The sequence below is a fragment of the Stegostoma tigrinum genome, chromosome 11 (assembly GCF_030684315.1).
Source record: "Stegostoma tigrinum isolate sSteTig4 chromosome 11, sSteTig4.hap1, whole genome shotgun sequence".
Taxonomy (NCBI): domain Eukaryota; kingdom Metazoa; phylum Chordata; class Chondrichthyes; order Orectolobiformes; family Stegostomatidae; genus Stegostoma; species Stegostoma tigrinum.
Genome location: NC_081364.1, coordinates 58,022,189 through 58,047,221, shown reverse-complemented (window position 1 = coordinate 58,047,221; position 25,033 = coordinate 58,022,189). Strand labels below are relative to the sequence as shown.

At 43.8% G+C, this 25,033-nt stretch overlaps 1 protein-coding gene across 2 annotated transcripts in view; it reads left to right on the top strand.

Moving 5' to 3' along the window:
- Positions 1-3,571: 3,571 nt before the first annotated feature.
- edem1 (ER degradation enhancer, mannosidase alpha-like 1) overlaps positions 3,572-25,033 on the top strand; it is a 39,972-nt gene continuing 18,510 nt past the window's right edge. The window contains exons 1-4 of one of the 2 annotated variants that reach the window (XM_048547613.2): positions 3,572-4,081; positions 7,782-7,854; positions 23,424-23,527; positions 24,773-24,944. In XM_048547613.2, the coding sequence (XP_048403570.1) occupies positions 3,600-4,081; positions 7,782-7,854; positions 23,424-23,527; positions 24,773-24,944 (831 nt within the window). In that variant the 5' untranslated portion in view covers positions 3,572-3,599. The remainder of the gene's footprint in view (positions 4,082-7,781; positions 7,855-23,423; positions 23,528-24,772; positions 24,945-25,033) is intronic. The other variant, XM_048547614.2, reaches the window with a different exon arrangement.

Genomic DNA, 25,033 nt, shown 5'->3' with positions numbered 1-25,033 from the left:
TCTGTTATTTAAATGGTGCAAATGCTTGTCACTTGTAGCCCGAGTCTGGATATCGTTCATGCCTTGCAGCAGATTTACATGGATTATATCAGAATCTGGGGAGTTAGGAATGGTTTTGAACATTATGACAGTTAAGGTCCCCACTTGTAACCTTATGATGGAGGAAATGTCATTGTTGGTACAGCTGAAGATTGGTCTTAGGACACGACTCTTGAGTAACTCCTGCAGAGATGTCCTGGATCTGAGATGACTAACATCCAACAGATGCAACCGTGTTCCTTTGTGCTATGGATGACTAACCAGATTCTTCAGCATTACCTTTGTCCTGTCATGACAACCCTGAGTGATAATGAAGTTGTAAAGAGCCATCTGTATGAAACATTTCCTCTGATTCTCTCTGAGCAAATCCTTTCATGTCATTCCCTTGGGAATTATTTCTCCTCTTTTTCCTCTTCCTGTCATTCCAAGGCCTCTTTGATAAAACCTTCCTAAATCTGGAGGCAAGCAGTGATGAACTTATGGTAAATAAATACTCCAAGAACTGCGGATGTTGTAAATTGGAACAAAAAAAGTTGCTGGAAGAGCTCAGCAGGTCTGGCAGCACCTCTGATGAAACATCAGAGTTACTGTTTTGGGTCCAGCGACCATTGCTTGAGTATGGAGGTGATGTTTGCAAGTCTTGCTACATGATGGAAGTAGTGGCTTTGAAATTATGCCGACCTGGATAATCTGCTGCTGTACATTCCTGCAGTTGGACATAATGCAGCCCCAAAGTGTATGATAACGGCACTAGATGCTTACATTAGTCTTTGAACTGATTAACTGATTAAGGATTATTTTGTTGTGGATGGTGTTGAGAATCTGCATGTGCCAACCTTATCCGTCTGGCTAAATTTACATATTAGTTATGTGTTTTTGGTGATGGGAGGCTTTGGAGTGTCGGTGAGTCACTTGCAACAGAACACTCCAGTCTTTTAAGTTCTAAGTGGCCATGACAATTATGTGGGTGTACCAATTAGGCTTCCAGTTAATGCTGACTCCGAATACTGATGGGAGGGTTAATTGACATTGTACAAGAATTGGGATGGGGGGTGAGGGTGGTGTGAATGGTGATAGATGAGAGAATGAGAAACTTTCCCATTTATGTTATCTTCATAGTTTTACCTTGGCAAGAGCATTTGGAGATTTTCAAACACTGAAATTCATAGAGTACAGAAAAACTAGACAGACACTGTAACACTGATTAATGTCAAACCTCCTGCATGTAACCCTAAAGTACATTCTCACCACTCGCTGCGGTAACAATAATATTGACCGGACACATGGGTGGCACGGTGGCTCAGTGGTTAGCACTGCTGCCTCAACGCCAGGGACCTGGGTTCAATTCCACCCGTGGGTGACTCTGTGGAGTTTGCGCATTCTCCCTGTGTCTGCGTGGGTTTCCTCCGTGTACTCTGGTTTCTTCCCACAGTCCATAGATGTGCAGATGAGGTGGATTGGCTAAGCTAAATTGCCCGTAGTGTTCAGGGGTCTGTAGATTAGGTGGGTAGAAGAGGGATTGGTCTGGGTGGGATGCACAAGGATTGGTGTGGACTTGTTTGGGCCAAAGGGCCTGTTTCCACACTGTAGGGGTTCTATGGTTTATTGAAGGTTTGTATTCAGTATGGTCAACATCAACTCATCTGTCTTGTTTGAGTTTAATGATCTGTTTTTGATATGCTGCATTTCTATTGAGAAATCAGTACATTTACGTAGCAGCCTTACCACCCTATTCTGATGAATGTCGTCACATAATCGAGATGTGGTCTGGTATTTATGATGGCCATTTGGCCCATTTTAGTGCTATACTGCATCTTTTCCATATTTCTGCTCACGTGAAGAGGTAGCTGGGAGTGATGGGTGGCAGCTGCTTTCTTTGTCAAATGTTGTTGCTGTTGGTGTACTTAGGTTCTAATACATTAGCTTAGTGCAGAGTAACATCAACAGGGCTTCAGCTCCAAGCCTGGCTGCGGTCTTGCCCTGCTTCTGTAAGGCAAGGTGACCCTCTGATTAAACAACCACCAGTAGTAGCGCTCTAATGCGAGAGTAACACTCTGGTCCTTTTGAATTACGATGACTTTACAGTTCTATAAATGTGTACGTGCACAACAAGCTCGCAGAGAATGACCACGTTGTTTACTTTGTTCCCACTACATCAGAAATAAAGAACAAGTGAAGACACAAGTTGCTAAAACTACTCAACGTCCACGATGCTGCAGAAGCCCTTCTGGGAATCTGTAGAGTCCTGACTTGAAACATCAACTTTCCTAGTCTACTGCAAATTGTTGCTCACAATATGGTCTCCTCTACATTGCGAAAACAAAGTGTAGACTGGGCGATTGCTTTATCGCTGTTCTGCTACCTCTTGCCTGCCACTTTCATGCACCACGTTGCTCTCTGGACAACATCTATCTCTGGCTTGTTTCAGTAAAGCCCCGTTCGGGACCCGACAGCTCGCCGCCTCTAAGCTGCGTTAAATAAATTTAAGGGCTAAACTCACCCCCCCGCCCCCCCTATCACCACGTAGTGTGCCATTACACACACACCCCTGTTAGTCTCTACTATTTACTCTGCCAGCCTGATCGTTAGCAACTCCTTCGTCCGTCCCACTGTCTTTCTCTCTCTTCGCGCGCTATCGTATCGTTGAGGTAGTGAATATCGTTCTTTCTTTCCCCATCATCTCCCTATTTTTTTTTTGCGCATAAACTGACGTTTTCCCAGCCGCCATCAGTTCTGAGGAAAGGTCACCGGCCCCGAGACGTTAACTCTTGTTTTCTCCTCCACAAATGCTGCCAGACCTGCTGAGCTTTTCCAGCAACTTTGTTTTAGTTCCTGATTTATAGCAGCCACAGTTCTCTTGGTTTTTAATCAACCTTCCTGCTCCTTTGACGCTGCTTGGTCTCCTGTGTTCGTCTACCCCACGCTCTGTCATCTCCGGCTTCAGCGCTTATTATCTCTGCTTGTGGACTGACCACCAGTTGATTCTTCCGGTTGTGCGGTGACGGGGGCGGCTCCTCCTCCTCCTCCTTACTATTCATTGGTCAGATTTTGATGGAGGGGTGGGGCGAGTGGTAAACACTGGGATGTCACCACGTTCAGAGTAATTGTGATTGACGTGTGAATTAACCCGTGCACCAATCGCCATGACGAAGGATCCCTTCCTATTCGTCAGATCTGAGTCGGTTGTCGGATGAAGGAAGCTCTGATCATCCCAGGCTTGTGTGAAATTGACATGTGTCTGGACCAATAAACGACTAGCACGTCAGAGAACTGCCATTGCATTGGTCATATCGTGACAGTGGGTGGTGTGAAAGGAAGGTGGGGAATTGATTCACAGGCCGACCAATGGAAGCGTGGAATGTCAAATCTCCGTATGTCTATTGGCCGCAATCTGAGGAGGCGCGGACGGTACACACAAAGATGTGTCCGACTGACACGAACACAGACCAATAGGCGAGCGATTCTTGGGATGACTGTCCAATGGTGGGCCTAGGGGGCGGGCGTTGGGAGTAGACCCGCCCCCCAACCCGCTGAGGCAATGCGGCCACCGCAGTCTGAGAATGCAATGGCGCTCGATAGTGCTGGGCCTCCTGCTGCTGCGGCTGGGCCTTCACCTCAGTCTCTGGCTTCTGTTCGGCTTCGGGCCCAGCCTGGGCTTTTACCAGAACTTGGTGCCCTTCCGGCTCGGCTTGAGCGTGGTACGACAGGCCGAGGCTCCGACGCGGCATCGGGCTAGCGGGAAGCCTTCCTGGTTCGACCAGACCTGGGGCAAGCGACGGCCGGCGGGCGGTGACCCGATGATGTGTCGGAGGCAGCGCCCCGCCGCCTCCAGCCCGGCCGGGCCCGGCTACAATTTCTTGGACGGCTTCGGGGAGTACAGCCGCAAGTACAGCGCCTTCCCCGAGCCGCAGCGCCGCCGCATGAAGGAGGCCGCCCTGCGGATGTTCTACTTCGGCTACGAGAACTACATGGAGCACGCCTTCCCCCAGGATGAGCTGAACCCCATCGACTGCCGGGGCCGAGGGCCCGACCGCGATAACCCGTGAGTGCGGGCTGGAGAGGTGGGACCAAGGTGGGGTTCGGGGAAGAAGAGAGCGGGGGTGGGGGGGTGAAGGCGAACAAGCGAGAGGTGGTAACAGGGACCAGGGCAGGTAGACACTGGAGATAGGGGCAATCAGTTGAAGGAAGAGCGGGAGGAAGGCAAGAGGGGAAAAAGGGTAGTGAGGACAGCGTGGAGAAAGGTGATATGGATTCTAGGTGTGTTAAGGATGACCACGGAGGGGTTTGGTTGCCCACTGTCCTAATAACCTTAAAAATAACTTGGTATGATTGAGGAGCCTCAGTATTCTAGTGTGATTGTCCCTTTCTGCGACCGTGTGTTGGAACTTGTTCCACAATTGCTGTGACATTCCAGCCGGTTTGCTGCAACTCTTACGTTGTGAAACCTTTTTTTTGTTGAGTTGCACTTTTCCTTCCTGCACTTTCTTTTTTTTTAAATGTTCATGTTTCTGTTGTATCTTTCCAGTAACTCGTCCAGCTTTAATTTCAGCATCAAATAGAAGCTTTTCCAGCGATTGCTTTTTTTTTTGTTTTCAATTTCAACACTCCTGTAGTTTGTACAAGCAGTATTGGTATACAGTTTATTTCAGCTGTAGGTTAGCTACGTGATATAACTGATTAGTGAGCAGCTAAAGCTGTTGTCTGTTCTGTGGTGAGCAAGCATTGTTTTTATTTGCATGAACGCTTCAGATGCATTCAGTTGAATTGAAACAGAAAAATGCAAATAATGCTCATGGTACGTTTAACTGAGATCCTAGTACATTTTTTAACGTGTATGAGGAGTCAGAGTCTACAGCACTAAAACACGTCCTTTGGCCCAAACTGGTCCTATTGACCTAATTGCAAAGGTGAAGGCAGAATGAGTTTAGAGCAGTGATTTTTTTTTTATTGTTGCTTGCGTACAGGTATTTCAGACCTATTTTAAAGCAATGGTTTTCACAAACACCTTTGGTTAACCAAAGCATGTCTGAGTTGTAAAGATTGTGAAGGAATGTTTCTCTGAGTAGCTGTAATCAACTTTGGATCTGGTGTGTTTTTGGGCTTCTTTCTGCCTGTCTCGTTGTGGATTCTATTCCTGCTTTCTGTAACTTTGTTCCTTGTATCAGCTCTCATTTTAGGAGTGCAGCTGTGCTTAAACAAATCAAATAGCAAAACCTTTTTAATGGTGGAAATCCTACAAACTTTAGTGTCATAAATGGGCACAGTATTAATTGTTCATTGAATATAACATATTCAAAATAACATCCATCTGTTATGTTTGAGCTTTTAACTTTGTGAAGAAAATTTAATTTTTGCTGCAATTGAAGTTTTTAATTGTGAGAATGGTATGTTTTTGAACATTTAAACTCTAATGTAGAAGTTAATTGTGAATTGTGTCTTTCTCAATCCACTGAATTAGGGAAAAATTTTGTACCATGCCATACAAGTAGCAAATTTTGTCATGTTTTTGTATGGACTTCTGGCCTGCCGATTAATTTTTCAGTTGGTGATAGTGAATGCGATACAGAAACTGTTTTCAATTGCTTTCGTTGAGGTGGTGTTGAGCAATTGTTTAACCTGCCCTGACAATGCCACTTAGCTCTGCCCAAAAGGTATTGTTACAAGTGACTAGAAGATTACGTTTACTTGGTTTAATTGAAAAGAGCCAAAATCGCTGATGTCTAATATGCAAATAGTTCAGATTAGCTTCACTTAAGCATGAGAAAGGGATAGGAGTTTGGTTGATGAGTTGAGGAACTTCCTGCTAAACCAGTAAGGCTGAATATTCTACACGAAAATGGAGAAACTCATCCAAAGACTGGCTAATGTTCTGGGTTCAAATCCCATTACAGCAGCTGGTGGAATCTGAATTCAATTAATACATCAGAAGATAAAGCTAGCCATTAGTAATAGTTAGCATGACAACCATTGTCACTTCTTTCAAACAAGATTCCACATGCAAGGCTGGTCCAAAAGGTAATGCCCATGGGATCTAAGGCAAGTTGGCAAACTGGGATTTGAACACAGAACATTAGTCGGTCTTTGGATAAATGTCTCCATTTTCGTAAACGTAAAGATAGAATTCAGATAGAGAACATAAATATAGCTATTGACCAGATAAGGTACTTTGGAAAGCAATTTCATATTGCCACATTTATTGGAATTTAAAGTGAATACTCACTGCTACTATGAAAATCCCTGCTGGACTGTTTAAATGATGTGCTACAGAAATAACTTAACATTTGACTTGGTTGTAGCTTTCAAATAGCTTTTCAGATGCGTGTACCAATGATGCTTTTAGAAAGAAAAACTGTTTGATCTTTATCGTCAATTGTGGTTCTATGCAGGTGCGTGCCGTCTTTAAATGCATAAGAAATAGAAGCAAAACTACACCCGTGTCCTTTCAAGCTGACTTTTGACCAAAATGACTTGTGCAGCTGAGCTCCACCTTCTGGCTTTTGGTCTGCGTCGCTTGACTACTGGAGTTCTGACAGCAGCAGTCTATTGAAAAAATACCTTTCCTCCCCACAATTTTTAAGCATTTGTGTTGATGCTAGTAATGTTTAGGTTTTCAAAGCAGTGTTCGTGTAACTAAACTTAGTCCACTTCCACTCAGTTTGCAGAACAGGAAACAACATCCTTGTCACAGAAGTCCTCATAAGGAAACTTATGAAGACTTGTAGCCCAGAATTTAATATGCTTTGAGTCAAGCTGTTGCAGTATAGCTCCAACACTGATCACTACCCAGCAATGTGGAAAATAGCTTAGATATGTCCAGTATCATAGAATCCCTAGCACGTGGAAGCAGGCCATTCAGCCCATCAAGTCCACACTGACCATCTGAAAAGTATCCCATCCAGACCTACCCTTATAACTCTGCTAATCGTCTAGCCTGCACATTTTTGGACTTAATGTAGGGGGGCATTGGAAATGGAGGACGAGTCGACCAAGGTGTTCCAGAACTGCGCTGACACGGGAGGGGATGTGATTACCCACTCCATTGTCTGCCCTAATGCTGTTCTGTGGGCTCCATCTCCACCTATTAGTAACTCGACCACTCTAGAATCTTCAGCATAAGTGCCAACCCTTTTCTAGCTACAGTCAGTTCTGAAGAAGGGTCTTTGAACCCAAAGACTTAATTCTGCATTCACTCCTCGTATACTGCCAGACCTGTTGAGTTTCTCCAGTTTCTGTTTTTGATTTGGCACTGATTCTCAGTTTGATTTCTGCCAGGGCCATTCAGTTCCTCACCCCATTACAGCCTTGTTTCAAATGTGGGGGGGAAAAAAAGCTGAATTTTACAGGTGGTGGTAAGCCCTTCGCAATAAGGTTGCATGTGACCAAGGCTGGCATTCGATGGATATCAGAAGAGAAAACTCTCCACTGATTGGACATGCAAAGTCACGAGTTCTAATCAACATGTTCAGAAATGCTATTGCATACCTCTGGAGCAGGTCAGAATTGAACCCAGGCATCCGGGCTCAGATAGGCACGTGACCACTGCACCACGGGCCCCCTAATTCTTCAGGTAGTGACCTAGGACCAATCATCTTCACCCACATCATCAATAACATTCCCTGCGTAAGGAGAAGAACTTGACAATTTTCTTGTTATAGATGACAAACTCTGTTCATATGCCCAATAACAAACTACTTGGGTAAATTATGCTTTGGAACTGTTAATTGATTTTGTTTTCCTTCTAGTTCAAACATAAACATTAATGATGTCCTTGGGAACTATTCTTTAACTCTGATCGATGCACTTGATACACTAGCGGTGAGTAACAGATGTTCAGTAACATAGCTGCTTTTCTCAATGGGACTTGGCAATCTTTTTATGCTGTTAATTTCAGTTGTGCAAGTTTCTTGTTTTCCCAAGTCACTTTGTTTGGAACCTTAAAATTTATTTTGTGTGAAAATGTTCATCTATGTGTTTTAGCCAAGAGGTTGCTTTAACATTTGTACTTCAAGTGTCAATCCTCTTAAATTCATTAGATTTTCCAGATTCTGTCTAGTTCCTTCAAGGAAGGTCTAGTTCTATACGTCTCTGGTGATTTTGCTCAGTCATTTTATGCAATCAACAATCAAGATTGCTTGCATCATGAAATTTTGCATAAATGAAACATGACTTCAGTACCCAAATGTTTCCAGTTGAAATTAGCAGTGAGCTTGTACTTGATGTAAAACACTTGTGCGCTCATGCCGATAGCATGATTTTACTGCGTGATTTAAGAAAGAATGGAGAGAAAAAAATTCCCCTTGAAGTGCTGGATGATTTGCATCATTCCCCTGTTGGTTTCCATTGATGTTAATAGTGTAAAATGTCACATAATTGCTGAATTTGCTCTTTAAATGAGTACTTTTTGCTGTTCAAGGTTGGTAATTTAATCATAAATCACATCATCAGCAGGCTGCATATCCTCACCTCATGGCAGTCAATCTTGGAACCTCGACAGGGAATAAATGCATCTGTGCATGTCATCTTGGCAACTGGTGATTTGTTCCTAGTTTTACTGTCTTTGGCAGTTTTTTTTAATATTAGATTTTGTTGCACTCCTTACAGGTTTCGTTATGTTCTTGTATTCAAGATGCAAGGCTGTTTTGCCACTTAAATGCAAATTATGTTTATTTCAGAAAATAATTTTGATTTAAAGTATATAACGAAGAGTGTTTATGCATTTCACAAGATGTCCTTCCATTTACTCATTAATGTCCTGTAGACCTATGCAACAGTAGTCAAAAACAGCTGGTTGTCATATTGCTTTTCTGTTCTTTTTTGTTCTTTTGCTTTCTGCCTTCCTCCCTTCAGTCCACTTAACTCTATTCGCCCTGTTTCTCTATCCTTAAATTCCACTTGTTAAGGAGATGGTATATTGGAGCAGATAGTTATGATATCCCAGAGACACCATTGCCATCGAGGCAGAATTATAGTTTCTCGTAGCCCAGTTGGTTGAACAGCTGCTTTATGATGCAGAGTGGTGCCAACAGCGTGGGTTCAATTCTTGCACCAGCTGAGCAGCTCTGTGGTCTGGTAAGACTGTGACAGCTTTGCCTTTTACTTCTAATGTAAATAAAAATCTCAGCAGAAACTTGGCAGTGAATGCTGTCTGAGCGTACAGGTCCTACTTCATGCTTTCATCGTATTCTCCCACAATACTACCTCCTCCTCTGCACCCCCACTTTCCCCATATTCAAACAGAGGCAACAAAACCTGTTACTTTGGAGAAACCTGTTATGAATTGACACCATGGTACATGTGCTGCATCATGAGATATAGAAGTGAGATTCAATTGTCCCTTGCCTCATTGGTTGTACTTTCAGATGTTGGTTTCATGTCAGTTCCTTTGCAAGTGTAGCAACAGACTACTACCCAGGTCAGTACACACAGATACTTAGCCCATTGGCACATGCAAGAACCTCAGTCCCATTAACATATTCCATTAAAGTTAAATCAGGTTTTTAACCCCAGACTTTGTGTAGTGTACCTGCAGTTTGGGGCATTTCTCCAGGAATTGGCTTGCTATTGAGCAAGGGATCATCAACCCCTTGATATTTTTGAAATTATGAGATTATAGTTCACGCTGTTTGGACTTGCCTCTTTCCTATTCAAAGCATTATTGTTTAAAGTTTGCTTTTGCATTTTTAGGAATGATATTCTGTAGATGTTTCACTTCATGTGGTGGCTACCTTTACATCTTCAGCCATATTTATGTGTTGTCTTGACAGTGGTCAGAAATTGGTATGAGGCTGCTATCTTTAAACAGACTGCATGCCCAGAGCTGTGCTTGAGCCACTTGGGAGATGGAATTTTTAAAGTAATTGGGTTAGATGCACTATGTAGTCCAATTTTATTGTTTTCATAGAATAGCCCCCTGTTTTCTGGGTGGGCTCTTGAAGTAATTGAAGTGTGGAGTGGCATGGTGGTTCAGTGATTAGCACAGCTGTTTCCCAGCAACAGGAACGCGGGTTCACTTCCACCTTCGGGCGACTGTCTCCGTGGAGTTTGCCCGTGTCTGTGTGGGCTTCTTCCGGCAAAAGGGCCAGATTCCACACTAGGGATTCTGTGTTGATTCAAGTTCTGGAAATACCCTGGATTTACACTTCAGCAAGAAGTACAGAGCACTCCTGGCTGAGTGTGTGACTCGAAGTTGGAAAGGTGTCAAACACTGCTAGATAGGAATAGATTATGTGTAGATATAATGATAAAAGCAACTTCAATATGTTATGCACGTGCTGAGAAAAAACTGATAACGCTGCATCAGTGTGGAATAAAACACAGCTGGAACTTCTGTCATTGGTGTAGCACCACAGGTAAAGAGTAGAGTGAAGCATGTCCAATGTTAGCTGCACTAGATTGACGTCCGCAAACAGCATGGAGTGTAATGTTTATTTTTGTGCAGCAAGAGGCAATTGACATTGATCGGAATCGTGGCCTTGAATTATTTAATGTAACATTCTGCTGAAGCAACATATTAAACTTTTGTATTGCCACAACATTAAGTGCTCAAATTGAATGTATAATTGAGAGAAGGATGTCTCCCCGTCAGCTTGTATAGAATGGGAAAATAGGTAATTTATCAACTGTCTCTACTTGGCAGAATTGCACTGAGGTCAATTAATAGAACATAGAACATTACAGCACAGTACAGGCCCTTCGGCCCTCAATGTTGTGCCGACCTGTCATACCGATCTCAAGCCCATCTAACCTACTCTATTCCATGTACGTCCATATGCTTATCCAATGACGACTTAAATGTACCTAAAGTTGGCGAATCTACTACTGTTGCAGGCAAAGCGTTCCATTCCCTTATTACTCTCTGAGTAAAGAAACTACATCTGACATCTGTCCTACATCTTTCACCCCTCAATTTAAAGCTATGCCCCCTCGTGCTCGCCATCACCATCCTAGGAAAAAAGCTCTCCCCATCCACCCTATCTAACCCTCTGATTATTTTATATGTTTCAATTAAGTCACCTCTCAACCTTCTTCTCTCTAATGAAAACAGCCTCAAGTCCCCTCATCTTTTCCTCGTAAGACCTTCCCTCCATACCAGGCAACATCCTAGTAAATCTCCTCTGCACCCTTTCCAAAGCTTCCACATCCTTCTTATAAGGTGGTGACCAGAACTGTACGCAATACTCCAAGTGCGGCCACACCAGAGTTTTGTACAGCTTCGCCATAACCTCTTGGTTCTGGATCTCGATTCCTCTATTAATAAAAGCTAAAGCACTGTATGCCGCCTTAACAGCCCTGTCAACCTGGGTGGCAACTTTCAAGGATCTGTGTACATGGACACCGAGATCTCTCTGCTCATCTACACTGCTAAGAATCTTACCATTAGCCCAGTACTTTGCCTTCCGGTTACTCCTACCAAATTGCATCACCTCACACTTGTCTGCATTAAACTCCATTTGCCACCTCTCAGCCCAGCTCCGCAGCTTATCTATGTCTCTCTGCAGCCTACAGCATCCTTCGTCACTATCCACAACTCCACCGACCTTAGTGTCGTCTGCAAATTTACTAACCCATCCTTCTACGCCCTCATCCAGGTCATTTATGAAAATGACAAACAGCAGTGGACCCAACACCGACCCTTGCGGTACACCACTAGTAACTGGTCTCCACGATGAACATTTCCCATCAACTACCACCCTCTGTCTTCTTTCAGCAAGCCAATTTCCAATCCAAACTGCTATATCTCCCACAATTCCATTCCTCTGCATTTTGTACAATAACCTATTGTGGGGAACCTTATCGAACGCCTTGCTGAAATCCATATACACCACATCAGCTGGTTTACTCTCATCTACCTGTTTGGTCACCACCTCAAAGAACTCAATAAGGTTTGTGAGGCACGATCTTCCCTTCACAAAACCGTGCTGACCATCCGTAATCAATTTATTCTTTTCTAGATGATTTATAAATGCTATCCCTTACCAACACTTTACCAACAACTGAGGTAAGGCTCACTGGTCTATAATTACCAGGGTTGTCTCTACTCCCCTTCTTGAACTGGAGGATAGCAAATGTGCTTCCCCTGTCATCTGGCACTATGCCTGTAGACAATGATGAGTCAAAGATCAATGCCAAAGGCTCAGCAATCTCCTCCCTGGCCGCCCTGAGGATCCGAGGATAAATCCCATCCGGCCCAGGGGACTTATCTATCTTCACCTTCTGAAGGATTTCTAATACCTCTTCCGTGTGAACCTCAATCCCACCTAGTCTAGTAGCCTGTATCTCAGTATTCTCCTCGACAACATTGTCGTTTTCTAGAGTGAATACTGTCAAAAAATATTCATTTAGCGCTTCCCCTATCTCATCTGATTCCACACACAACTTACCACTACTATCCTTGATTGGGCCTAATCTTACTTTCGTCATTCTTTTATTCCTTAAATACCTATAGAAAGCCTTAGGGTTTACCCTGATCCGCCAACAACTTCTCATGTCTCCTCCTGGCTCTTCTGAGCTCTCTCTCTAGGTCTTTCCTGGCTACCTCATAGCCCTCAAGTGCCCTAACTGAGCCTTCACATCTCATCCTAACATAAGTCGCCTTCTTCCTCTTGACCAGAGATTCCACCTCCTTCGTAAACCACGGCTCCCCCACTCTACAGCTTCCTCCCTGCCTGACAGGTACATATTTATCTAGGACACATGGGAGCTTTTCCTTGAATAAGCTCCACATTTCTAATGTGCCCATCCCTTGCAGTTTCCTTCCCCATCCTATGCTCCCTAAATATTGCCTAATCTCATCGTAATTGCCTTTCCCCCAGCTATAACTCTTGCCCAGTGGTATACACCTATCCCTTTCCATCACTAAAGTAAACATAACAGAATTGTGATCGCTATCACAAAAGTGCCCACCTACTTCCAAATCTAACACCTGGCCGGGCTCATTACCCAGTACCAAATCTAATGTGGCTTCGCCCCTTGTTGGTCTATCTACATACTGTGTCAGGAACCCCTCCTGCACACTCGGGGCAAAAACTGACCCATCTATAGTATTCCCAGTCAATATTTGGAAAGTTGAAGTCCCCCATGACAACTACCCTGTCTCTCTCACTCCTATCGAGAATCATCTTTGCTATCCTTTCCTCTACATCTCTGGAACTATTCAGAGGCCTATAGAAAACTCCCAACAGGGTGACCTCTCCTTTCCTGTTTCTAACCTCAGCCCATACTACCTCAGTTGACGAGTCCCCAAACATCCTTTCTGCAACTGTAATACTGTCCTTGACCAACAATGCCACATCTCCGCCCCTTTTACCATCTTCTCTGGTCTTATTAAAACATCTAAATCCCCGAACCTGCAACAACCATTCCTGTCCCTGCTCTATTCATGTCTCCGAAATGGCCACAACATTGAAGCCCCAGATACCAACCCATGCTGCAAGTTCATCCACCTTATTCTGGACGCTCCTGGCATTGAAGTAGACACACTTCAATCCAACTTCTTGCTTGCCGGTGCCATCTTGCTTCCCTGAAACTTTATTTCGGACCACCCTACTCTCAACCTTTTCTATAGTCGAACTACAATTTTGGTGCCCATCCCCCTGCTGAATTAGTTTAAACCCACCTGAACAGCCTTAGCAAAAAAAAACCCCCCCCCCCCCACTCCCCCCAGGGATATCGGTACCCCTCTGGTTCAGGTGAAGACCATCTTGCTTATAGAGGTCCCACCTACCCCAGAAAGAGCCCCAATTATCCAAGAATCCAAAACCCTCCCTCCTGCACCATCCCTGTAGCCACGTGTTCAACTCCTCTCTCTCCCTATTCCTCGCCTCACTAGCACGTGGCATGGGCAACAACCCAGAGACAACAACTCTGTTCGTCCTAGCTCTCAGCTTCCATCCTAGCTCCCTGAATTTCTGCCTTAAATCCCCATCTCTCTTCCTACCTATGTTGTTGGTGCCAATGTGGACCATGACTTGGGGCTGCTCCCCCTCCCACTTAAGGATCCCAGAAACACGATCAGAGACATCACGCACCCTGGCACCTGGGAGGCAACACACCAACTGTGAGTCTCTCTCGTCCCCACAGAACCTCCTATATGTCCCCCTAACTATGGAGTCCCCAATGACTAATGCTCTGCTCCTCTTCCCCCTTCCCTTCTGAGCAGCAGGGACAGACTCTGTGCCAGAGACCTGTGCCCCACTGCTTTCCCCGGTCAGTCTCCTCACCACCCCCCCCGCCCCCCAACTGTATCCAAAACGTATACTTATTGTTGAGGGGAATGGCCACAGGGGATCCCTGCACTGCCTGCCGGTTCCCTTTCCGTCCCCTGGCCGTAACCCATCTGCCTTTTTCCTATACTTGAGGAGTGACTACCTCCCTGTAACTCCTCTCAATAACCCCCTCTGCCTCCCGAATGATCCGAAGTTCATCCAGCTCCAGCTCCAGTTCCCTAACGCGGTTTTCGAGGAGCTGGAGTTGGGTGCACTTCCCGCAGATGTAGTCAGCAGGGACACTAGTGGTGACCCTTACCTCCCACATTCTGCAGGAGGAACATTCAACTGCCCTGACCTCCATTCCCATTATTCTAAATTCCCAAGGCTTAAAAAATAAACTTGTTACCTTACCAATCAGGCACACAGAACCTTTTTTTTGGTTAGAGGAGGAGGATGGGTGGGAGACACTACCCGGCTAGTGTTTCGGGTAACACACCCTCACTCATTCACTCACTCACCAGTCCCATGTCGGCTCCTGCTCAGCGTACCTCCGCCTATTCACGAGGTGAGCTTTTTAAAGATTCAAAAACCGTGACTCTTCGGCTTCCCGACAGACTCCTGCTCCAAGCTCCCGCTCGCGCTGCTGCTACAACCAGAAAATCAAGAAAATTAAGAACATGATTAGTTGATTTAAAATAATATATAATTCGTACAAGCAAGAATATGGTTGTGTAAAAGGGGGCCAGCACAGGTGGCACGGAGGCTCAGTGGTTAGCATTGTTACCTTACAGTGCCAAGCACCTGGGTTCACTTTCAGCCTTGGTTGATTGTCTGAAGTTTGCATGTTCTGTCCTCGTCTCTGTGGCTTTCGTCCCGCAGTCTAAAGATGTGCAGGTTATTTGGATCAGCCATGCTAAATTACTGCATAGGATCCAAGGATGTGCAGGCTAGGTGGGTTAACTGTGGCAAATATGGGATTTGGGGGATAAGGTAGGATGCTCTTTGAAGGCTTGTTGCAGATCTGATGGGCTGAATGGCCTCTATCTGCACTGTGAAAATTCTGTGAAATAGTTTTTACCATGCAAAATGGTTACTGCATAACGCTATGTTACTGAGAGGGATCTGAAGTCCTTACCTGATCTGGCCTACATGTGACTCTAGATCACAACAGTGTACTGTGTAAATAGCAATGAGCAATAAATGCTGGATGAGCCAGTGATAGCCCCATCCTTTGAGCAAACATATTTAAAATGCTTTTGGGCTGTAAAAGTATGGTGTCTGGTTTATCTTTACAGTTATAACATCTGTAACATCCTCTCACACTGATTAGCACTTCACAGCAGCCCTGTATTTTCTGAAGGATGTTTGCAACAGTTTGAGTTGTTAAGGCTTCTTGAAAGATTGATTTTTTTTTTCTAGAAGCTCGGATGTTAAAGAAAAGATTAAACCTTTGCTCAGATAAATCGTTTATGGCTTTAACCTTGCTTGACTAAACAAGATGTTGGTTGTTCAAAGTTTTTGACAAAAAACTTCCTTTAGGATGAATTCACAGCAAGATTTTGTTTAAGAATACAGATATTTGTGTTTCTAACTTTGAGCAGTTGAGAGACTGACGTGCGGTCAGAGCAGAGAGGCAGTTAGGAAGGTAAGAGTGCTATTTGAGTAGGTGTGTTCTCGGTCCCAGGTCCTACATGGTAGGGCCTCCCTCCCACCCTCCTCCTCTAACCTAATTAAGAGTCCACAGACTCAGCGCAAACACAAGGGCTGAGGGAAGTGCCTGGTGAGTAAAGTGCAAGTCTTTAGCTCACGGGTTTTCGGCGAAGAGGATCAGTGAGGAGGTTATGCCACTGTTGAAGAGGTGAAGACATGACTGCCAAGCTGATTCAGTGTGCTGCGTGCGTGATGTTGGAGGTCAGGGACACTGATGATGCTTCTGGCTCCTATAGCTGTGGGAAGTGTGTACACATTCAGCTTCTGAAGGAGGTTGTTGCAGCACTGAAGAAAGAACTAGATGACTCGGGCTCATCCGAGAGAATGAGAATTTTCTGGACAGGACCTTCAGCGAGGTCATTACACCAAGGATACCAGAAAGAGAAGGGGGATGTCGATGACAAAGGAAGACATGAATGAAGTACAAGAGACCCCAGGGGAAGCACCTATTGTAAACAGGTTGATTGTCTTGGAAACTGCCGAGACAGACGACACTGCCAGTCTGAGAGGCGGACAGGTCTGCAAATCAAAAATTGCTGTAGAGGTAGAGCCGAGAAGTCAGACATCATGGAGACCCGTGGTAATAAGGGACTCCATAGTGAGAGGGACTGACAGGGGTTTCTGCGGCAGCAGGTGGGATTTGAGGATGGTGTGTTACCTTCCTGGTGCCAGGATCCAGGACATCACTGATAGCATGCAGGGAATGCTCAAGGGCGAAGGTGAAGAGCCAGAGGTGGTGGTGCGTGTCGGCACTAATGATGTCAGGAAGAAAAGGAGGGGCATTCTACAACGGGACTTCAGAGAACTCGGAAGAAGGCTGAAAAGTTTGCTTCCAGTTCCTCGGGCTGGAGAGGGCAGGAACTTGGAGATAATGGACTTGGACGTGTGGCTGAGGAACTGGTGCCGGAAGCAAGGATTTAAATTCTTGGATCACTGAGGTATGTTTTGGTGTAAGGATAAATTGTACACAAGGGACGGGTTGCATCTTAATAGGGTGGGGGACCAGCATTCTGGCAGGCAGGTTTACCACTGCAACACAGTTGTGTTTAAACTAAGTAGTGGGGGGGAAGGGGCCAAACTGGAAATTTAAGAATGAAGTTAAAGGGAAAGTGAGAATAAGAGGAGTTAAGAAAGACAGCAGAATCAATGGAGCAGAAAACTCAAGGGATCGTACAGTATGGCCAAGTGAAATAGGGATTGATAGGAAGAGTGAGGGGAGAAACAAATTAAAAATACTAATATATGAATGCACGAAGCATAAGAAATAAGGTGGATGAGGCTCAGTTGGAAATTGGCAAGTATGATGTGGGGATAACTGAGACGTGGCTTCAAGTGGACAGGGCCTGGGAAATGAATATTCAAGGCTATACGTGCTATCGAAAGGATAGACTGACGGGCAGAGGGGGTGGGGTGGCCCTGTTGGTGAGGAATGATATTCAGTCCCTTGCGAGGCGTACATAGAGTCAGGAGATGTAGAGTCAGAATTTCTCAGCTCTATCCATACTAAGGGTAGACCGACCCTAATGGGAGTTATCTACAGGCCCCCAAACAGTAGTCAGGAGGGAGGGTGCAGGTTGAATCAAGAGTTGAAATTGGCCTGTCACTAAGGTATCACTACAGTTGTTATGGGAGATTTCAACATGCGGGTAGACTGGGAGAATCAGGATGGTACTGGACCCAAGAAAGGGAGTTTGTGGAGTGCCTCTGAGATGGATTCTTAGGCTCCAGTACAAGCTGTTCTACCAGGGAGGAGACAATTCTGGATCTGGTGTTCTGCAAAAAACCGGATTTGATCAGGGACCTCAAAGTAAAGGGCCATTAGGAGGTAGTGACCATAATATGATAAGTTTCAATCTGCAGTTTGAGAGAGAGAGAGAAGGGAGAATCAGAAGTGTCAGTATTGCAGTTGAATAAAGGGAACTATGGAGCTGTGAGGGAGGAGCTGACCAAAGTTCAATGGAACAATACCTTAGCAGGGATGGCAGTGGAACAACAATGGCAGGTATTTCTGGATATAATACAAAAGGTGCAGGATCAATTCATTCCAAAGAGGAAGAAAGATCCTAAGGGGAGGCGGGAACGGCCGTGGCTGATGAGGGAAGTTAAGGACTGTATAAAGATAAGAGAAGTATAACATAGCAAACATGAGCAGGAAGCAGGAGGACTGGGAAGATTTTAAAGAGCAACAGCTGTTAACTAAAAAGGCAGTACACAGAGGAAAAAACGAGATATGAAGGAAAACTAGCCAAAAATATATAGGAGGATAGTAAAAGCTTTTTTAGGTATGTAAAAGGAAAAAAACTGGTTAAGACTAAAATTGTGCCCTTGAAGTCAGAAACAGGTGAATTTATTATGGGGAACAAGGAAGTGGCAGAAGAGTTGAATAGGTACTTTGGATCTGTCTTCAGTAGGGAAGACAGATCCAATCTCACAAATGCAATAGTGGCTGAAGAACCTAGGATGATGGATGAGCTGAAGGGAATTTATATTAGGCAGGAAATGGTTTTGGATAGACTGTTAGGTCTGAAGGCTGATAAGTTCCCGGGACCTGATGGTCTGAATCCCAGGTACTAAAGGAGGTGGCTCTAGAAATCGTGGACGCATTGGTAATCATTTTCCAATGTTCTATAGATTCAGGATCAGTTCCTGCGGATTGGAGGGTAGTTAATGTTGTCCCACTTTTCAAGAAAGGAGGGAGAGAGAAAACAGGAAATTATAGACCGGTTAGCCTGATGTCAGTGTTGGGAAAGATGATGGAGTCAATTATAAAAGATGAAATTATGACTCATTTGGATAGTGGTAACAGGATAGGTCAGAGTCAGCATGGATTTACGAAGGGGAAATCGTACTTGACTAATCTTCTGGAATTTTTTGTTGATGTATCTATGAAGATGGACAAGGGAGAACCAGTGGTTGTAGTGTACCTGGACTTTCAGAAAGCCTTTGATAAAGTCCCGCATAGGAGATTGGCTAGCAAAATTAGGGCACATGGTATTGGGGGCAAAATACTGAGTTGGATTGAAAATTGGCTGGCTGGCAGGAAGCAAAGAGTAGTGATAAACGGGTCCCTTTCGGAATGGCAGGCGGTGACCAGTGGGGTACCACAAGGTTCGGTGCTGGGACCGCAGCTGTTTATGATATATATTAATGATCTAGACGAAGGCATTAGAAGTAATATTAGCAAATTTGCTGATGACACAAAGTTGGGTGGCAGTGTGAAATGTGAGGAGGATGTTATGAGAATACAGGGTGACTTGGACAAACTAGGTGAGTGGATTGATTCATGAGATGCAGTTTAATGTGGATAAATGTGTGGTTATCCACTTTGGTGACAAGAACAGGAAGGCAGATTACTATCTCAATGGAGTCAAGTTAGGTAAATGGGAAGTACAACGAGATCTAGGTATTCTTGTACATCAGTCAATGAAAGCAAGCATGCAGGTGCAGCAGGCAGTGAAGAAAGGCCTTCATCACAAGAGGAATTGAGCATAGGAACAAAAGTCCTTCTGCAGCTGTACAGGGCCCCGGCGAGACCGCACCTGGAGTATTGTGTGCAGTTTTGGTCTCCAAATTTGAGGAAGGACGTTCTTGCTATTGAGGGAGTGCAGCGTAGGTTCACGAGGTCAATTCCCGGAATGGCGGGACTATTATATGTTGACAGATTGGAGCGACTGGGCTTGTATACACTTGAGTTTAGAAGAATGAGAGGGGATCTGATTGAGACGTATAGGATTATTAAGGGATTGGACACTGGAGGTAGGAAGCATGTTTCCGCTGATGGGTGAGCCCAGAACCAGAGGACAGGGTTTAAAAATAAGGGGTAGGCCATTTAGAACAGAGTTGAGGAAAAACCTCTTCACCCAGAGAGTGGTGGATATATGGAATGCTCTGCCCCAGAAGGCAGTGGAGGCCAACTCTCTGGGTACTTTTCTTGAAAGAGATAGAGCTCTTAAAGATAGTGGAATCAAGGGCTATGGGGATAAGGCAGGAACAGGATACTGATTGTGGATGATCAGCCATGATCATAATGAATGGTGGTGCTGGCTCGAAGGGCCGAATGGCCTACTCCAGCACCTATTGTCTATAACTAGATGAGACAGGCTTGACTTAATATATCACTTTTTTTAAATAATGGAAGTTGTGGAATGGCAGTAATATTTTGTTTTTAATGTTAATTCTTTGCATCAGTGTGGAATGGAACGTATTAGCAAAAGTGATAACAGATCTATTAAACAGGTACGATGATTCTGAACTATATACGTTATATATGCATTTTGGACTCTAACATTCAGGATTAACATGAGTTTGATAAAGAAAGAAACTATGGTGGAAAACTCAGATTGTTCTTTAAATGGATGATTCAGAGGTGACACATCACATGTGGTAAATTGAGACTGTGCTTCGCTAAATCTCATTTAAAACTGTCTTATTTGCAATAAATTCCCGTTGTTCACTTTTGAAGAATGCCTTAGGGTGTGACGACCTCAACGACTGCTGTTATCTTCCTACTTCAGTCTCTTCTGAGACCAATTTCCCCCGCAACTTGAAATGACTTCCAAGTGCAACACAATTTCCTCCTTTATCAGAGATAGTAAGAACTGCCAGTGCTGGATATAGAGATAAGCATGGAACTGGAGGAACACAGTAGGCCAGGCAGCATCAGAGCAACAGGAAAGTTGACGTTTTCGGTCAGACCTTTCTTCAGAAATGGAGTTTCTGAAGAAGGGTACCAACCTAAAATGTCACTCTCCTAATCTTCTCATGCTGCCTGGTCTGCTGAGTTCCTCCAACTCCACACCGTGTTATCTCTTCCTCTTTCATCAGACAGTTAACATTGCCGAGTTGCTGCTGAACTTAAGTAAGCTCCAATCTTTCACAACTGGAGTCTGCAAATATTGCCTGTGGGCTTCGTTCATGCCACTCCCAGCTGTACTGAAGTATGTGTGGCCCCAAGAGCTACCCTTTTAGCCTTGGTAATTTTCTGTGGCACAGAGCCACCATTCTCTGGAAATTTTCCTTAGCTGGAACTACCTGAAGTTTGCTGGCAACAGCTCTTGTGCTTCAGTACTCTTTCAACTCCAAACAGCAACCAATGTTTTCTTATCAAACGCACACCCAGACAAATTGAAGCCAGAGAACCTTCCTAAGCACTATGCATTACCACGATAATGTAACCAATTTTGGGCCATCTTTAACCTGACTTTTAGGGTTTAAACTGATTTAGCTCCAACCTGCTCCAGATTACCATTTCTGCCAGCTCCTTGGGCACCAAGTCTTCAGTATCGTAATCTCACCTATTTTTATAGCTCCATCTCTATTCTGATATTACCATGCAGATGTGGGTAACTTTCTGAACTACCTTTGCTTCTAGTTCATGTGACATTCATAAAAGCCGAATAGTTTGATTACTTTCCCATTACAAAATAATCTTTCCAGAATGAAACATTAGTTCTAAAATGTTGACATGAACCAACTACTAGATAGTTGCAACACAAACATGTGACGTTGTTTGACTTGTGGAATGAAACACTATATTTTCAGCATCCTTTGAATTTTGCAGTATTGAAGTTAATTCCTGTTGCGCAAAAATGCAGGTTTGTCCAGGAATGTAGACAAAGGCCAAATATTTAATTGCAGTATTCTGCCATTATTTTCAGTTGCCATTTTGTTGTTGTGTTGTGGCTGTTTGGAGATAAATGACGGCTACCTAAATCCAATGTTTTCTTTTTGTTTGAATGCCAGTGTTTATGCTTTTGTGATTTCTGAATTAGACTGAGCGGTTTCTTTCCTATTTAACTTGATAAGATTACTATCTTATTTTTGCAGTCGGCTTGGATGTCGACTGAAATTTCTAGCTGAGCTTTTACAAATTCGTTATGACTTTTTTGAAGTCAGCTAGTTGTTTTAAAGGGTCTAGAAATCTTGTGGTGAAAGCCTGATTGTTTGTGCTGCTGTGTAGTTACTTTATTGCAGCTGAATATGCAAAATTTGTGGCTACAATGACTCTGCATAAAAGTGCACCTTTAGCAGGAACTTGGTGCTATGCTGAAACTTTTAATTTTATTCGTGAGCAGTGGTGTTGCTGGAAAGACAGCTGGAGGACCATCTGCTTGTTAAATGATGCACTTTGGCCAGCCTCAAATTTCTTGGCTTTGAAGTGCAAAGAACTCTGCATATCAGTATACTACACTTAGACCAAAGTGGAAGACCGCATACTGAGGGATGCATTAAAAGCTTCGGACAACTCCAAGTAGGCAGTGGGGAAAAGATCATTGTCTAGGCCCTTCAACCATAGTCGACTGAGGGCTGGAAACTAAGAAAAGCCCCTTGGGCTGTATGTTTGTAATGGACGTTGTTGTCATTTTAAATGTAGTATTAGAAGATGGTTTCTTTGCGCTTTACTCGGCTGTTCAACATGATATTGTAGAATGCAGTTAATGAGTAATGTATAATTTTTGGGAAAAATACAGTATTACTCCTTACTACTTAGCTGACCACGTGGTTCATTCCTTTGCAAGTTGTTAACAAGCTGGGGTTTAACAACAAACTCAGCTTTCATCATTTGGTCTGCAGTTGTGTTGTTGAAATGGATTTTGAGACTTGCCACATGGGTAGAATGAAGTGATAACACTGAATTTGACAACTGGGGTTGAACTAAAGGAGGTGGGAAAGGTTAATGTGCACAATGGATATAACTGTTTAAAGTTGGGCCATTGGCAGTTATTGTCAAAAAGAAGAATGGTAAAAGTTAATCTGAATATGGTTTTTCAAGGTAAAACTGCTACAAGCAATCCAACTTTTACCCCAGAAAATATTAACGTTTGCCATAGTTTGTGCGCTTGTATGTCTTGTGCAATGTCTGCAGGATTATTGTTTGTTTCAGGTTAAAATTCAACCTTCCAATGCATATCTATATGCACCTTTATCAAAAAAAAATACGGTTTGAAAATTTGAAACAAGGTCCCTAATTGATACTGTGTACTTAGTAATTGGAAATTGAGGCCTGATCTTGGATTGCCTGGCTTGTGGTTGGTTTCCCTTTGATGGTGTGCCTAAGATGTTATCTCCCACTGTCCGAAACAATGAGGGTAAATGTATGTTCTTAATGCCATGCCCAAAGTTTTCTTCCAGATGAATGTTTCTCCTTTCCTCATACCTTTCTCCAGCTCCCTCAGAGATTATGGGTGCATTTGTTAAGATTTCTGTTCAAAGTTTGCTCAGGCTTATACTTGCTTTTCTTGATGGAATTGTCATGATATCTCTGGCCCACTGACCTAAATTCTAATGAGCAGAGCTGACAAGTCCACTTCTCATTTCATAAAATGCACTGTTATTGTTGCACTGCAAATCTGATAGCTTGTTAGGGAAGCATAGTGTGCAGTCTGCAGCATTTTCTTATTTTACACCTAATAGTGTGACAATGTATTCTTTTTTTAAAAAGAAATCAATTTTGATTTTGCTTTGTAGGTTTTGGGCAATGCTTCTGAGTTCAAGAGAGCAGTGAAGCTGGTGACTACAACAGTCTCTTTTAATAAAGATTCAACTGTGCAAGTCTTTGAGGCAACAATCAGGTAGACCACAATCTAATTCTTGTACCTGGTGTTTTCTGTTTTTTTCATCCAGCAGCACCTCTTGGGAGTTTTTGTGTATTATGTGAAGACAGCGTCATGCTTGTCTGTAATGCCTAAAAAAATGCAGGAATAGAGGTAGCTCAGTCAGCCCTCAAGCTCATTATACCATTGCCTTTGCTGCATGCAGATTGCTCGGATGAGAGCTTGCAGGTTGGAGTGTTCCGATGTATCTGCTGCCTTTGACCTTCTAATCATTAGAAGTAGACTTAGAATATGGTTTCCAAGGATGTGTGCTTTTTTATTAAGTACATCTTCTCAGTGATACACATTGCTGTCGTTGGGTGTCGTTGACAGAAGTGAATGTTGGTGTTAGATGGGGTGCCAATCAAATGGCTGCTTTACATTGAATGATGTTGAGTTTCTTGAATGTTGTTGGAATTGTACTTGTCCAGGCAAGTGGGGAGTATTTGACTGCACTCCTGCCTGTGCCTTGTAGATATTGGGCAGGTTCTGGGGAGTCAGGAAGTGAGTTACTCACTGCAGGAATTCTCCAGACCGTACGACAAAAGAACAGAAATTAGGCCTTTCAACCTAATGAGTCTGCTCTGCCATTCAATCATAGCTGATAAGTTTCTCAAACCCATTCTCCTTCTTCTCCCCGTAACCCTTGACAATCAAGAACCCATCTATCTCTGTTTTAAATATACTCAATGACCTGGCCTCTGCAGACTTACATGGCAGTGAATTCCATCAATTCGCCACTCTCTGGCTGAAGAAGCTTCTCCTTATCTCCATTCTGTAAGGTCTTCCCTTTACTTCTGAGGTTGTGCCGTCTGGTCCGAGTCTCTGCTACAAATGGAAACGTCTTGCCAGCATCCGTTCTGTCCAGGCCGTTCAGTATTTTGTAAGTTACAGTTAGGTCCCCCCTCCTCATCGTTCTAAATTCCATCAACTATAGACCCAAAGTCCTCAAACATGCTTCACACGTTAAGCTTTTTGTTCCTGGGACCTTTCTTGTGAACCTCCTCTGTACCCATTCCAGGGTCAGTACATCTTTCCCGAGATATAGGGTCCAAAACTGCACCCTGCTGTTGTAGCTATGATATTTATATGGCTAGTCCAGTTCACCATTGGTTAATGGTAGCCCCAATGATAGTTTTGGGGGCAAGTGTTCAGAAATGGTAATGTTCTTTTGACACAGCTATTCCTACTTGCATTTTAGCAGCTTGTCTTGTTCTTCTGTAGGATTTTGGGCAGTTTGCTGTCCGCACATATGATTATAATGGACCCTGCTCAACCCTTTGGAAACATGACCCCAGACGATTATGATGACGAATTGCTGCACTTGGCTCGTGACTTGGCTGTGAGATTGCTGCCAGCATTTGAAAACACCAAAACTGGCATTCCTCATCCTAGGGTATGTGGCATGTAGTGTTTGAGTTGTAAGCTGGTGCATTTTTTTATACCTGCAGGTGCCTATAAAATAGCCAAACATTTTGTAACCCT